Genomic DNA, 15,401 nt, shown 5'->3' with positions numbered 1-15,401 from the left:
GGGGCCTGAACTCTGGGCCTGGGCGCTGTCCCTCAGCTCCTCAGCTCAAGGCGAGCGCTCTCGTTGAGCCACAGCGCCACTTCCGGCTTTTCCTGCTTATGAGGTGCTGAGGAATCGAACCCAGGGCCTCAAGCATGCGAGGCGAGCGCTCTACCACTGAGCCACCTTCCCAACCCGTCTTTCATTGCGACGTGGATGTTACAGACTGGTTGGATTGTGGCTTCAAGCGAGGCGTTTCACCCACTGAATCAAAGGAATGAGGCCTTGGCTCGGGCCTGACCTACCTCGGGGCCTGGGCGGCGCAGGGCGAGGCGGCTCCCGCTCCGCGGGCAGCGGGCGTCCAGCGTGGGAGTCGCGGCCGGGCAGCGCCGGGGACCGGGCAGGACCGGTGACCGGCTGCCGTGGCCTCCGGGAGCCGCACCCGACAGGCCGCGGCGGATGCCAGCCGATCGCAGTGCCACGGCTGCGGTGGGCAGGACCGGAAGCGGGCGGCCATTTCCGGCGTCCGCTTCCGGCTGCGCCTGCGCGGTCGCCAGGCTGGTGGGGCCGGTGCAGGGGCTCCACCCCCCCCCTCCCCGCGAGTCACCCGTGTCCTCGGCGGCAACGCGGCCGAGGACACGGGCAGCACTCGCCAAGGGCCTCGGCAGGCCGGCTCGCGTCCATGACGAGCTCATGCTCGGTGGCGCGGACCCCCGCGGAGGCATCGCGGTGCCTCGGCTGCGGCCTGCGCCCGCTGCCGGCGCCGGGCACCGGCCCCGCCCCACCCCGGCCTTACCTAGCCGCGCGCCTTGAGGGGCTGCCGCGCATGCGCGCGCGCATGCGCCTCCTGAGGGATCCGCTGCGGTTCTGATTTGCCATAGAGCGTCTTCTCCGTGCAGCTAGGTGGGCCCTGCGAAGATGTGCGTGCGCGCTCACCGCACGAGCACGTATGCCGGTGTGTGTACACGTACAGATGCAGATACATACTTAGAGCTGTAGAGAGGGCATTTTGAGACAGCCTCACTACGTTGCCCAGCGGGCCATGAACTGGAAGCTCAGTCTTCCCACATCAGCCTCCTGAGTAGATGGGACTACAGACGCCATGGCACCGCAGCCGTCTTCAGCCAGATTCTCTGTGCTTCTGGTTAGCTAGAGTTTAACCCCTGCTCACTGTGGGCAAACGGTCTCCCAAATGGCCCTCGCCATTTCTGTGGCCACACATACTTCAGATGATGTCAGCCCAGATTTCTCCTCTTGCCTGAGTTCCAAATTCCTATATTCAGATGCCTATGGACATTCGTCTTTTGATGTCTCTCTGAGTCGAAACTCCCCAAATGTAACTCCTATTTTAGCCTCTTATCTGTCTGCCTTCACTACATGGTACCCCATCCACACCCATTACACATGCTATCATCTTTCTTACTCCTCTCTTACTATAGCTTAAATATATCAGTATCTTCCCCCAAATTCCTCTGGTGGAATTCTAATTCTATGGCCCCATTAGCCTAATGCTTGTTTTTTTTTTTTTTGGTTGGTCATGAGGCTTGAACTCTGGACATAGGCACTGCCCCTCAGCTCTTCAGCTCAAGGTAAGTGCTCTACCACTGGAGCCACGGCGCCACTTCTGGTTTTCTGGTGGTTTATTGGAGATAAGAGTCTCACAGACTTTCCTGCCCAGACTGGCTTTGACCCGCCATCCCTCAGATCTCAGCCTCTTGAGTAGCTAGGATTACAGTCGTGAGCCACCGGCGCCAGCCTTAGCCTAATGCTTTCAAGGTTCATTCATGTGTGTGTCAGAGCTTCGTTCCTGTCTCCCTAGGGGCAACACAAGGACCAAAGACCCAGAGCAAGAGACACCCCCACCCTGAAATGGCTGTCATCCTATAAAGGGTGGCTCCTGGGGTAAGGACTGCAGGCAAAGAGGGGAAGGTCCTCTTGGTGCCTGGAGATGCTGTAACTAAAGCTGGTTGTAAGCTACAACCAGCGTTTCATGCTGAGGCCCTGGTGAAGCATGCCTGGGTGGTGGGGGGTGCAACAGGTCTCTAAATCTGAATATAGGGTTCCAGGCCTTCCTCTGGGCCACTGGACTGTTACTGACCCCATATCTGGAGGCGAGCTTTATACCAAAGGAGAGCCACGCTGGCAGGCAAAGGCAGGGCAGGGCAGTACCACACATCTTTTGGGGAAGAATCACGTCCACATGATTTTGCCACGTTTATTCAAGGTCCACAACTGAACAGGTACACAAAGACATTTAGACAGCTTCTGATCTGTATTCAGAAGAGGAATCACGCTCATTGGGTCTATGAAACACACTTAGCTGCAAAAATTGTTTTTTAAGGGTGAATCCCCAAGCCAACCCTAAAAGAAAAATGGGACTCTGTGGTTCTTGTCTTTTTCCAGATCCTTTTTTACTCAGAGTTGACTCAAGATAGACTGCTGTGGGGGCTAAATCATGCCCCCTCCCCCCCAAAAATACATTCATATCCTACACCCTGGAGCCTGCAGTTGTTACCTTATGTGACAAAAGGGTTTTGGCCTGTGAAGGATCTTGAAATGGAGACATTATCGCAGGGGCCACAGTCCCCTAAGAGGAAAGCAAGGGCCAGAAATGGTGATGCGATGGCAGGTGGAGGATGAACTTGGAAGATGGAAAAGGGGGCTGCAAGCCAAAGGATGCAGGTAGCCACGAGCTGAAGGAGTCAAGGGAGCAGGTCACCTCTGAGAGCCTCCGGGGGGACCAGTCTGCCCACAGCTTGATTGGGCTGAATGAAAGGGATTCACATTTCTAACTTCCAGAACCACAGTGGAAGTTTTTTTATATATTATGCCACCAAGTTTGCAACAACAAAAACTAATTACAGACATGGTTAAGACTTGGAAGTTACTAGGAAACAACAGTGAAATAGGCCTGGAGTAAGAGAGAGGGTCGGACGGGGTAAGTACAATGAGCAGTGCAGGCCCTGGCCAGGATGGCTGTAAGATAAGACATGGAGCAGGCAGAAGACCAAATTCCTCCATGATTTCACAGAGCAGTGGGAAGGAGGCTCTCTAGGGGTCTCCGGGGCTAGCAGGAAGGCCACTGGCAAAAGGCAGAGATTAGGTCTGCGTGTTCCACGGCCACATCACCGGTCACACTGTGGCTCTGCAGCCAGGAAGAGGTCGCTCTGATGGCAGATGCCTCAAGCGTTCAGTGGCTTTGTCTTGGCTGGACATGGGCCAAGTCCCCAAGCTAAAATAATGGCAAACAAGGTGCTGGTCTTGAAAGAGCGTGAGAGAGCACCCTACTTGCTGGGACCACAAACTGTACTGTGGTGCTGTCCTGTGCATTGGAGGACACTGGCAGGATCCTGGGCTCCAACTACTAGAGGCCAGGAACCGCCCTCCCTCCCTGGCGTCAGCAACTGCAGGAACGGTCAACTACCCCTTGGGGGGAAAGACTGATATCAGGCTGAGCGCTCCTAGTATGGAATCTAGCAGGGGGCTCACCCAAGTTTGCTGCCACGTCTGCCTGGGCTCTGTGCAGGCTGTGTGGCTGTGTGTGTGTGTGTGTGTGTTGGTTGTACTAGGGTTTGAGCTCAGGCGCTGAGCTTAGTTGAGCCACGCCCTCAACCTTCTTTTGTTTTCAGGTATTTTTCAGATTGGATTTCATACTTTGTGATCTGAGGCCAGCTTGCCCCAGTGATTCTCCGACCTCTGCCTACTAAGTAGTTGGCATTACAGATGTATGCCACTGTGCCAGGCCACAGGCAGCTCTTGTGAGATCCAGGGAGGACAGAGTAGGAGTGGCAGAAATGAAAGGCAGAGAAAGGGAACAGTATATAAAGCTCCCCCCATGACCCAGAAATACTCATGGTGAATGCCCATTCTTCAGCAAAAGGGGCAGAAGAGTACAGGCCGCAGCCCTGAGGTGACTGACCTGAAGCTGTTTAAAGAGTCCTATGGGGGCCTCGTTCTGCATGAGGAACTAGCGCGCACATCTGCCTGCAGTCCTCCCTACATGGAGGAGGGGAGTGGCTGGCCACGGTGACCTGGAATCACACAATTACAGCTGATTAGGCTTCCTTCTACCCTGGCGAACAAGGGGTGGGACTAGAGCATCTCTCAGGCTTATTTCCACAAGTAACATTTTATATAAATATATTTTGTCATTTTTCAACATGGCTATTGAGGTATGATTTATATATCATAAAATTAACCCATTTCAGGGACTTCATAAAGTCACTGGGTTGCGCAGCCACCACTACAGCCCAACTTCAAACGCTTATCACTGCAGCTATTTTATTCTTAACACTCAATGGCTCGCGTGAGAAAGGAGAACAGGCAGGATTCCCTCTTACATCTCCATAGCAGCATCTGTCCACTACTTGGGTCTCATCGACTCTTGGGCCACAGTTGTAGCCACTGTGTAGATTTTTCTTTCTCTAACTTAAAAGGCGCTTTGCTACTGAAGTCCTCCAATGCAATCTTTGTTTTCTAAAGGCACCACCTACCTGCTTGGAAATTCTCTCTTTACGTAGACATATATATTCTCACTTAATTTGTTCTTTGTGAAGAGCAGTGAGGAAGAACAGAGAGATGACGGGAAGGTAATTCCCAATGAACACAGCCTTGGGGTGGGTGAGCTGCTCCGGCGAACACAGGAGAGTAACTGTCTGGAATGACAGCAAATGCAAAACTGCTTGCACTTGACTCTTTGACCTACTGTAGAGCATAAATAAAGCATGAGGGAGGAAAGGCCGCCTGCAGTCGTCCGGACGCTCCCGGGGGTCACTCTCACGTGGCTAGAGACTAGTTCTCTGTCCCAATACCAGAGCTGGCATCTGCGCCCAGTCACAGCACAGGCAGGCCAGGCCAGGCCACCGCAGCCTCTTCGCCGTTCTTCACATGGCTCCACACCCTGAGGGCCACTTGCTCTCTTGGTAAGTGACGCGGACTGACGGTGATGTACATGCAGGTGGGGGAAGGAGCGGCCTCCCTGGGACCTGAAGGACACTGCCTCTCAGTCCCTGTGGTGGAGCCTGTGGTGCTGGTGGAGGTTTGAGCTTTGGCGAAAGCTTTTCCCACACTGGCCACACTGGTAGGGCTTCTCCCCAGTGTGGATCCTCTGGTGTAATTTCAGGGTCGACTGCCGCCCGAAGCAGTTTCCGCACTCCCCGCAGCTGTAGGGCCTCTCTCCCGTGTGCACCCTCTTGTGTCGTTTCAGCTCGGAATTCCACGTGAAGCTTTTCCCACAGTCGTCACATTTGTAAGGTTTCTTGGCCGTGTAGGCTGGCTGGTGAGCGAGACGCTGCAGGCGGCTACTCAGGGTTCTTTTGCCTCCTTTGCTTTTCTTCAGCTCCCTCAGCGGGTGGCTTTTGACGGGGCTGCTGTATTCCAGTTCCCGGCGGTGTCTCTTGTAGGGAGCATATGGCTTCTGAGCATTCGAGGGACCCACCTGCTTCCCGGACAAGTGGGCTTCACCTAGGTTTGCGCCTCTCGGTTCCGGGCTCTGCAGAGCACTCCCCTTGGGCCTGCCGGCCGGCACGACACCTGACTTTGTTCCTCTGGCCCCTTCTGGCCGTGGATTCTCCTTGTTGTCACTTTTCATCCCAGACTCCTCTATAATTGGAAACAATATGCTTCATTTACTGCACTTAGAGGAAGAGTCAGAGTCATAGCACACACTGCAGTGTTGCTCAAAGGGTAGGGTAGCCCTCCACCGCAGCAGCTTGCATAGAATCCTCTGGGGTACCTGTGAGCAGGCAGGCATCCAGCCCCTCCCTCGAAGCTACTGAACCAGAATCTTTTGACACTTTGGCCAGGGAATTTTCAATGGGTTTAACATAAATCAGAGGATGTATATTAAAGTTAAGAACCAAGCTGAGCACAAAAGCCTATAATCCTAGCTACTTGGGAGGCAGAGGGCAGAGGATTGTGGATTGAGGCCAAAATAGCTTCATAGGACTCCACCTCAACCACAGTTGGTTAGGGTGGGACATACCCATTATCCCCAGCTCCAGTTAACACACACTTATTATCCAAATGGCAAAGGGAAGCCCAAGCACCTTGCTCCAAAACCCTGACTCCAATCCCAGAACCACCAAAAAAGTTTAAAAACAAAATTGGGAACCAAATTCTCCAGACCCTTTCCTCTTTTGTGCTTTTAGGGAAAGGTTTAGGAAAAGCAAGCCCATCAGATCCGAATGTCATCTAATGAATGAAAGAAAGAAGACAGTGGAAATAGAATTAGTGCCCTACCAAAAAAAAAAAAAATGTGGGGAGGGGGGCTGGGTGGCTCAGTGGTAGAGCGCTTGCCTTGCATGCATGAGGCCCTGGGTTCGATTCCTCAGCACCACATAAGCAAAAAGAAAAAAATGTGGGGAAATTAGAATCCTCAGCTTTTATTGGTGAGAATGTGGAACAATGCAGCTGCTTTGGAAAATGGTCAGCTGGTTCCTCACAAAGTTGAGCATAGACTGACCTGTGGCCTAGACAGTCTACTCTGGGGTGTATACCCAAGAGAAATGAGAACATATATCCATAGAAAACTTGCACATGATTGTGCATGTTCTGTCATGCACTACGTTATCACATATTCACTAAGAGAAAATTATTTTTAAAAAATATACTACTTTCTGCTGATGACAGGGAGTGAAGAGGCACTGTTTACCTGTCCCAGCAAGTTTGGGGGCTGGCTCTTGGAGGAGTGGTGATTTCTCCCAATGATGGGGGCTGGGTGCCTCATGAGATCCTTCCTGCGAAGGGTCCTCTGGAAAGCTCTCCTTGAGATCTCTTGTAAGGGTTTGCGGTTGGAAGTCTGGCAGTTCCTGATCACCAAGCTGAGCTCCAGTTCTTTCCAAAAGCATCTTCTGCCCCTGTACACAGACGGCCACCTAGGAACAAGCCCCCATCTGTTAATGCTTTTAAGATTGACTGTGAACAGTCTGCGTGTAATTCCTTTACTTGGGGAACTCCTCTAATGATGGCCTATAGACCACTGAGACCCTCCCTCCCAGGAGGCATAAGGAGGGGTCTCAGAATGACAAGCATAAGGCTGCTTCACACCAAATGATCCATCCAAAATGGCTGTCCTTAAAGCTTAGGCCCCAGGGGCTGGGAAGGTGGCTCAGTGGTAGAGCGCTTGCCTTGCATGCCTGAGGCTGTGGGTTTGATTCCTCAGCACCACATAAACAAAAAGAAGAAAAGCCGGAAGTGGCGCTGTGGCTCAAGTGGTAGAGCGCTAGCCTTGAGCTGAAGAGCTGAGGGACAGCGCCCAGGCCCAGAGTTCAGGCCCCACGACCGGACCTCCCCCCCCCCCAAAAAAAAGCTTAGGCCCCAGGTCAAAGCCATCTGAGGAGAACTAGCTAGCACAACTATCAGGGTCAGGCATTACACCAGCCCCTGCTTCCTGTGGGAACAGGGAGCAGTATGGTGAGGGGCCCCTGAAGACTTCTTTAATGAATTGTTCTGCTGAGGGCTCTTCTGGGAGACAGGTCCCATAGCACTGGGTGTCTAAGAGCTGCCTATCTGTTCACTGGCAGCTTCCTTCATTTTCCGAAGCATACCTTGTTTGCTCCCTGCCAAAGGCTCTGACAGGGGTCTGCCTTGGGGGAATAGGGTGGAGAGGAATAGCAATACTATGGGGTTAACCTTGCTGAAACTGCCTGATTCCAAGGCAATATGGCAGATGCTCTGAGGTATCTGCCATACATCATAGTATCAATCAGCAAATTGAACAAAATCCAGTGAGATTCCCCCAGTCAATTCCTATCCAACAGGTGAATCCTGCCTGCTAAGAATTCTGATTATAGGGAGACTTCCAGAGGAAGGGGCCAGGGAAATCTGACAACAGAGATTCAAGAACGCAAACCATTTCTGGGGACATGAGGCCCCTCACCAAAGGGTTTTGGGAAAACCTGTTAGAACTTGCCGGGGAAGAGGTTCTGGATACTGGCTGGACACAAGGTCGAAAGCCATCCAGCCCTTGTTCATGGGGATGGATACGGAGACAAAACACTGCCCACACGGGAAAGACATGCTGGCAGCAGAAGCCAGGCCCTTCCTTACCCACTGTTTTGGTTTCTTGGATGCTCTGTTGAAATCCTCCACCAGGGTCACGATCTCCTTGCTGCTCTCTGGACACCGATGCCGGACCCGAGCCTGGATCTCGGGGGGCAAGATGATTAGGAACTGCTCCATCACCAGGAGCTCCAAAATCTGTTCCTTGGTGTTCAGCTCCGGCTGGAGCCACTGCCGGCAAAGCTGTCGCAGCTGGGAAAGCGCCTCCTGGGGCCCGGACACCTCCTGGTAGCGGAACCGTCGGAAGCTCTGGCGGGAGAGCTCGGGGTCCGGGCAGGTTTTCTGCTGACTGGGCGCCGGTTTCTCTTCCAGCTTTGTTATGATGTGTCGCTCTTGCTTGGAGGAAGCCTGGCTGTTGGAGCTCAAAGTTATTTCCATTTTAGCTGCCATTTTTGCGTGTGTGTGTGTGTGTGTGTGTGTGTGTGTGTGTGTGTGTGTGCGCGCGTGTGTCAGGAAAAACTACTCTCCTGGTGAGACCGGTCAAGCCTTTGGGATCATGCCCTGGAGAGTCTCCAAATGCTACAAAGACGACAGTCACGAAGTTCCTCCCGAGGATGGACGCAGAGGACCGGCCTTCCTAGCTGCCGGGCATCGCCCCACCTCCGCAGACGGCCGGGTCCTGGGCCGGGAAGAGCGGGTCAGCCGTGGCAGCCCTCCGGAACCGAGCGCCCTGCCCTGCCCGGGGCTCACAGGACGGGGGCAGCACGATCTAACGGCCCGGGAAAAGTTGCAGCTGTGGTACAGGTCGCTGGCCCCGACCCTCCGCGCCGCACGGCGACCCCGAGCCCCGGCCGAGGCGGCGCGCTCGCAGCCCCGACGGAGCGCGAGGCAGACCCGGGGGCGCCGCAGGCCCAGTCGGCCTGGGCCCGACGAGACCTGACGGGACGGAGGCGCAGCTCCGCGGCCAGGCCAGGTGCGGCCGAGGGCTGACACCCGCGACGCGACCGTCCCGGGCAGCGGAGGGACCCGCGCCCACCTGCGGCTGACTCACCTCTCCGCGGCCCGGGACCCGGAACTCCGGAGGGCCGGCCAGGGGCGGGGCCGGACCGCTAACCACGAAAACGCCCACCGCGGGGCGGGGCCGCCCGGGAGGGCCCGCCCCGCGCCCCGAGGGATTGGCTGCTCCGGAATAGGGCCCCCCTGTTCATTGGCTGCTGTGTTTGTCAAGGTGGTCGCAGGACACGACGGGAACTGTAGTCTAGTAACTCGGAGTGCGAGCGTGCGCAGTGGGCGGTCTCTGCCTGACTTGCAGCCCTGCAGCTGAGAATTTGGGGGAGTTGCAAGCGCGTCCTCCACCTGCTGGAGGGCCTGACCCTCTCGGGTTGGAAGTCCTTGGTCCAGGGGGGACGCCGACGGCGGGAGCGGGGCTAGGGCGCCTGCGGGCGGGCCACCTGCTACTTGACCCTACTCACCTCGCCCACCTCGCCCGGTGGGGCTCCGAGGGCTACTAACCCCGACACCGACGCAACAGGTGCCCACCAAGCGGAAAACGAGCCAGCCCGCGCCCCGTCCTCACCGCACCTCCCCAGTGCGCGGGGCCGTCGCCAGAGAGGAGTAAGTTGCTGAGAAACCTGCACATCGTATTTCAGCCAAGAACGGGATTTGCGGGCCGGGGGAGTCGCAGGCCCCGCCCCCGGCAGGAAACCGGAAGCGCATCTGTGATGCTCCTGGAGCCGCTGGGCGGACAGGATGCCCGGTGAATGTGCCAGGCCAGACCGCAGGACCTGGTGCTGGCCTTGTGCTTGGGAGCCTCGCTCTGTAAGGCCACAAAGCACAGGCGATCGCTGACAATAATAGCCTTGATTTTTCTTTTGTCGGCTGTGGGTCCTGAACTCTGGGCCTGGGCGCTGTCCCTGAGCTTACAGCCCGAGGTCAGCGCTCTGCCACGTGAGCCACAGCGCCACTTCCTGCTCGGGCTGGCTTTGAACCGTGATCCCCACATCTCAGCCTCCAGAGCAGCTAGGATTACAGGCGTGAGCCACCGTCGCCGGGCAGCCTTGATTTTTCTATCTCAGGCTCCTCTGCGCAAGCGAAAATGCAAACATATTTTTACCATTTTGTTCTTTATTTTTCGCCAGTCTTGCAGTTTTGTTTTTGTTTTTGTTTTTTTGGTCCAGTCGTGGGGCCTGAACTCTGGGCCTGGGCGCTGTCCCCCAGCTCTTCAGCTCAAGGATAGTGCTCTACCACTTGAACCACAGTGCCACTTCCGGCTTTTTTCTTATGTGGTGCTGAGGAATGGAACCCAGGGCCTCATGCATGCAAGGCAAGCACTCTACCACTGAGCCACCTTCCCAGCCCAGTCTTGCAGTTTTGAACTCAGGGTCTGGGCTCTGTCCCTGAGCTTCTTTTGCTCAAGGCTAGCATGCTACCACTTGAGCCACAGCACCACTTCCAGCGTTTTCTGTTTATGTGGTGCTGCTAGTGCTTACTCTACCTCTGAGCCACATTCTCAGCCCCGTGGCCTTTTTTTTTTTTTTTTTTTTTTTGGTCGGTCATGGGCCTTGAACTCTGGGCCTGGGCACTGTCCCTCAGCTCTTCAGCTCAAGGCTAGCGCTCTACCACTTGAGCCACAGCACCACTTCTGGTTTTCTAGTGTTTTATTGGAGATAAGAGTCTCACAGTCTTTCCTGCCCAGGCTGGCTTTGAACCACGATCCTCAGATCTCAGCTTCCTGAGTAGCTAGGATTACCCCGTGGCCATTTTTAATTGTATACTCTAGTAATATTGATTGTATTTACAATGTTAGGAAAGCAAAATCCATTTTAATACTGTTTTGGGGAGTAGGTCAGTTCCTATGTAAAATCCAAATCTTGAGCAATTGGATTGTACGAGGTTGTGTTTCAAGTAATTGAAACCTAATTCAAACCAAAAATCTCCTTCATGAAGGGCACTAGTGGCTCACACCTGTAATCCCAGCTACTCAAGAGGCTGAGATTTGAGGATAACAGTTTAAAGCCAGCCTGGGCAGGAAAGTCCGTGACACTCTATCTCCAATTAGCCACCAGAAAACCAGAAGTGGTGCTGTGGCTCAAGTGGCAGAGCGCTAGGAAGAGCTGAGGGCCAGCGCCCAGGCCCAGAGTTCAAGACCCAACAAATAAAAAAAGAAAGAAATCTGCTTTGCATAAATGACCTTATAATCCTCCCTGCTGTGCCCTCCTGTCATGGGCTCACCTCCGAGGAAGAGTGGAATGGTGAGGGCTACACAGCTCACTTTAGCAATTCCCAGGAAATTGAGCACTTTGTCCTCTGCTGTATAAAACTCAGAATCTGATGGTCCCCATTGTCAGGTGCCCACTCCTGGAGTGGGAGGAAAGGCATTGCCATTAATACGTTCCCAAAGCCAGTGAAGCATATGGGCTCTTTCACAAAGGAAGTTGCTACTCCAGAAAGAGGGGAGGAATCCTGGAAGCTGAAAAATACAACAAAGGAAAACCTTATTTGTGGTCCAACACAGAAATCAGCACATTATAGGCACAGCACTGACTCTGAGGCCTCCCGCCCAAGCTCTGGGCAGTGCAGCTTCTTGGCGATTGCTGTCCCCCAGACTCTAGTAATTCTATTGTCACCAGCTGAGGCCTAAGATGCATTCCAAAGACAGGATCCTGCAGTTGCTGGTTTGGGAAGTTTCTGACCATCTTGGCAGAGGATATCCAGACCCGGGTGAGGAAGCCGTGTCTAGAAAAGGATGAGCAGTATACATGGTACACGGTGCTTCTGAGCAACAGGTAAGAAAATAGAGTTGGAACTTTGGTGTTTTAGTCCAGTTTCTGGAGGTGCTTGGGTATGAAATGCATAGTAGCCCTCAGCCACAAAGTCCTGGTAGGTTTGGTTGGTCCCAGGTCCTGATTGTCTAGGTAGAATTTCTCATGCGCAGCTCTGCCTGCTACTGCTGTGAGACGGGGGATTTTGTTAGTGCCTAAGACAAGCCTGGTCCCCAAGCCTGTATGCTCCGGAGGAAACAGACACCATAGAAATAAACAGAAAGTGGCCAGGCGCTGGTGGCTCACGCCTGTAATCCTAGCTACTCAGGAGGCTGAGATCTGAGGATCGTGGTTCAAAGCCAGCCCGGGCAGGAGAGACCGTGAGACTCCTATCTCCAATAAACCACCAGAAAACCGGAAGTGGCGCTGTAGCTCAAGTGGTAGAGCGCTCGCCTTGAGCTGAAGAGCTGAGGGACAGCGCCCAGGCCCAGAGTTCAAGCCCCACAACTGACAAAAAAAAAAAGAAATAAACAGAAAGTGTTAGATTAAGTACCAGGAAGGAAATACACCAGTGAGGTGTTAATGACAAAGGCGTGGAGGCTAAACCTCTCCCACAAGGCTAACTGTAGTAAAAGCTGAGAGGAGAGCACTTCAGGCTCTACTTTTGTCTTAGGTCTTTTAGAAAACTTTTTTTTAGTCCTAGGACTTGAACTCAGGGCCTGGGGACTGTTCCTGAACATCTTTGTTCAAGGCTGTGCTCTACCACTTGAGTGAAAAAAAAGCTCCACTTCTGTTTTTTCATGGTTAACTGAAATTAAGAGTCTCCCAGACCTACCTTCCCTGGCTGTCTCTGAACTGCTATCCTCAAATCTCTGGCTCCTCAGGGGCCAGGATTATAGGTGTGAGCCACCAACACCTGGCTAGAAACCTTCTTGAATATTCAAATGACATAAATATAACCATTGTAAATTAGACGGTTCAGTGGCATTTAGTACATTCATAATGTCATGTAACCGTCACCTTCTCCAGTTCCATTGCTCTTTGTACCCCACCGCCACCAAAAGAGCAGTAAAGGGAAAGAAAGGTTATGCTTAGCCAGGCACTGGTGGTTCACACTTGTACTCTTACTCAGGCGGCTGAAATCTCGAGGCTCAAGGTTCAAAGCCAGCCAGGCAGGAAAGTCCATGAGACCCTTATCTCCAATGAACTACTAAAAAAGCTGCAAGCAGAGATGTGGCTCAAGTGGTGGAGCGCTAGCCTTGAGCAAAACAAAGCTCAGGGGCAGCGTGGCCCAAGTTCAAACCCTATGACCGACCATAAATAAACAAATACATGCGAAAGGAAGGGTATGACAAGCACCAGAAACCAAATCTAAAACTTCCTGATCCAGCCAGACAACGGCGGCTCTCACCTGTATGTAATCCTAGCTATTTAGGAGGCGCAGGGCTGAGGATCGCGGCTGGAAGCGAAGCCCCCGCGACGCTGCGCTCCCTGGAGCTGTGGCCGACGGGACGGGACGGGACGGGACGGGACGCGGCGCGCAGGCCGGCGCTGGCGGGCAGGTAGGTGCGGCTGTCCTCGCGGGGTGACGGCGCCGAGCCGCGCTCCCCGGGTTCTTCCTGCCCCCCCCTCCCCGTTCCTGAGTGGCCGCGGAGCCGGCACGGGCGCCCAGGGTGCGTCCGGATCTCAAGGGACCGGCCCGAGGGCGGACACCACCTTCTGGAAGCCCGCGGTCCCCGCCCGCCAGCACCGCCACGTCGCCGCGGCCCGCGCGCCAGGCCGGCCGGTCCGGCGTCAGACGGGCAGCTGGGGTCTCCGCCGGGCCGCGGGCCGAGGGGGAACCCGCGCGGGCTCGGAGCCCTCCGCCGCGGTCCTCCGGGCCTCACCGGAAGCGCCGCCAAGGAGCCTGCCGCGAGGCATGCCGGGACCAGAGCGCCTGCGCCTGCGCCGTGCGCCCCCCCCCCCCCCCCGCGGTTCCCGCCACGCAGGACCCGCGGTTCGCTGGCGTCGGGCTTGCGACGCCGCAGAACGCCCGAGGACCCATCCAGCCCCTCGGGGACCCCACCGAAGGGGTGCGGGGGACTCGGGGCTCGACGCACGGAGGCGCGGGCGCGGCCCCACCGAGCTGGGCGCCCGGAGCTGGAGCCCCCGAGGGGCCCGGCCTGGGCCGCCGGCGAGGCCGCAGGACAGTTCACCCGGACACCGTCGAAAGCAGCGCGAAAGGTGGTGACCGGGCCAGCGTGTCCCCAACGCACCTGCCCAGCCTCGTCGGGAGTGTGCAGTCCGAAGGCCTTTAACCCGCTGGGATGAATGGATAGGATAAACGTGCTGTGGCAAAGGCCTTTTGCTTAATCGCACTATGGAGAGGTTTCCTGAGAATGTGCACTGTGTGTTTTAACCTTTACGTCTGCCAGCTGTTATTGCCAGTCAGGAATCAGTGTAGAAAGAGGCTCCGTGGCTCAAATGGTTGAGTGCTGGCCTTGAGCAAAAAGAGGCTCAGGAACACTGTCCAGGCCCCGAGATCAGGCCTCGGGACCCAAAACAAGAAACAACCACTGTCGTCAGTGGTTTACAATAACTTAGTCACAGAGCATACCCAAATAGTCAAAATAGCTCACATCCCAGGATGGAGATAATCACAGCATCATTGGCTCACTTCTTTTGTCCCGAATCAACTGCTCTGTCAAAGCCAGACGCTGATTGTATTGGGCCTTACACGCCAGTGGTCCATCATTCAGCAGCTAGTGTTAATGTTCCAGAATTCTAGTGTCAACATCACCCAGTCTTAGAACCTTCCACTGCAGGGCTGACAGCTCCACAGCAATCTCAGCCCGTCACAGCTGTACACACACAAAGACACGCATGCACACACGATTCTAAGTATGAAATTATGTAGGAAAATAAGAGACAAAAGGAAAGAGAGAACCAAGACGGGGAAGAGAAACCAATACACATTATTCTTCTGCACATGTCTGCAATACCATGGTGAAAATCCTAGGTATAATTAATATACACCAAAAATCTACCCCCAAACAGGAAAGCAAAAGAGGCTCTGCTGCAGTCTGGGACAGGGGTATCATGGAAGGGGTGAATGAGGAAGACTACAGTGTAAATAGTTGATCTGCAGGTGTGAAAACAGAACAATGAAACCTGTTGAAACTTTTGGGAGTGGAATAAATGAGAGTGATAGAGGGGTGAGGTACGTGGGAAATGCATAATAAAACTCCCTGTTCAATTAGTGTATGCTAATAAAGTTCAAGTGAAAGACCACGTTTTTTTCTGGTACTCTACTTTCCTGTTTCCTGGCCATGTGAGCCTTTTGTGTTAATTGCCTGGGGTGGAGGGTGAGGTGGCTAAGAGTCCCTCTGAGTCCCACAGCATCAGCCCCAAGAGCCAGGGCCCTGGGCAGCAGACCAAGGCTGCTCAAGCCACACCAAGTTAAAAGCCAATGCACTGCCTGCCCTACTTCTTATTCTGAAGTTCTACATTTGCCCTCCCCAGCACTGAAGAAAGGATGGAGAAATCCAGAAGGCAAAGGTAGAACTCCACAGACAACCCCTAGGTGATAGAATCCAGAATAGAAGATAGAAGCAAAGCAGAGACAGAAGAGCAGATAGGGAAAAGCGAGTGTTAAAGTCATCATTATTTTTCTTTTCCTAA

General features: G+C 54.2%; 2 protein-coding genes across 5 annotated transcripts in view; both read right to left on the bottom strand.

Moving 5' to 3' along the window:
- LOC138825492 (N-alpha-acetyltransferase 60) overlaps nucleotides 1-460 on the bottom strand; it is a 35,968-nt gene extending 35,508 nt beyond the window's left edge. For both annotated transcript variants that reach the window (XM_070020124.1, XM_070020129.1), the window contains exon 1: nucleotides 285-460. The gene's annotated coding sequence lies outside the window, so the exon portion shown is untranslated. The remainder of the gene's footprint in view (nucleotides 1-284) is intronic.
- A 1,720-nt stretch (nucleotides 461-2,180) lies between these two features.
- Nucleotides 2,181-13,615, bottom strand: LOC138825489 (zinc finger protein 174-like). Of its 3 annotated transcripts, none has more exons than XR_011371413.1 (4): nucleotides 8,029-8,828; nucleotides 6,632-6,854; nucleotides 4,473-5,580; nucleotides 2,181-4,010 (listed from the first exon to the last, which is right to left on the bottom strand). XR_011371413.1 is itself a non-coding variant. In XM_070020121.1 (4 exons), the coding sequence occupies exons 2-4, from the start codon at nucleotides 8,428-8,430 to the stop codon at nucleotides 4,982-4,984; spliced, it is 1,224 nt and encodes a 407-aa protein (XP_069876222.1). In that variant the 5' UTR covers nucleotides 8,431-8,659; nucleotides 13,153-13,615; the 3' UTR covers nucleotides 2,181-4,981. The 3 variants fall into 3 exon arrangements, 2 of the variants coding, with proteins under 2 accessions (XP_069876222.1, XP_069876221.1); XM_070020121.1 differs by adding an exon at nucleotides 13,153-13,615 and having other exon boundaries at nucleotides 2,181-5,580; nucleotides 8,029-8,659; XM_070020120.1 differs by having other exon boundaries at nucleotides 2,181-5,580.
- Nucleotides 13,616-15,401: the final 1,786 nt, after the last annotated feature.

Source organism: Dipodomys merriami, unplaced genomic scaffold (genome assembly GCF_024711535.1).
Source record: "Dipodomys merriami isolate MVZ:Mamm:240054 unplaced genomic scaffold, mDipMer1.0.p SCAF_137, whole genome shotgun sequence".
NCBI classification, from domain to species: domain Eukaryota; kingdom Metazoa; phylum Chordata; class Mammalia; order Rodentia; family Heteromyidae; genus Dipodomys; species Dipodomys merriami.
This window is presented reverse-complemented; position numbering and strand designations above follow the sequence as displayed.

Bases quoted from the DNA above. Each gene is read 5' to 3' on its own strand.
- LOC138825489 (XM_070020121.1), bottom strand. From the start codon at position 8,430: ATGGCAGCTAAAATGGAAATAACTTTGAGCTCCAACAGCCAGGCTTCC. The intron at 6,855-8,028 runs GTAAGGAAGGGC...GCTTGTTCCTAG, and splicing joins CCAAGAAACCAAAACAGTGG to GTGGCCGTCTGTGTACAGGG. The intron at 5,581-6,631 runs GTAAACAGTGCC...TTCCAATTATAG, and splicing joins CCCCAAACTTGCTGGGACAG to AGGAGTCTGGGATGAAAAGT.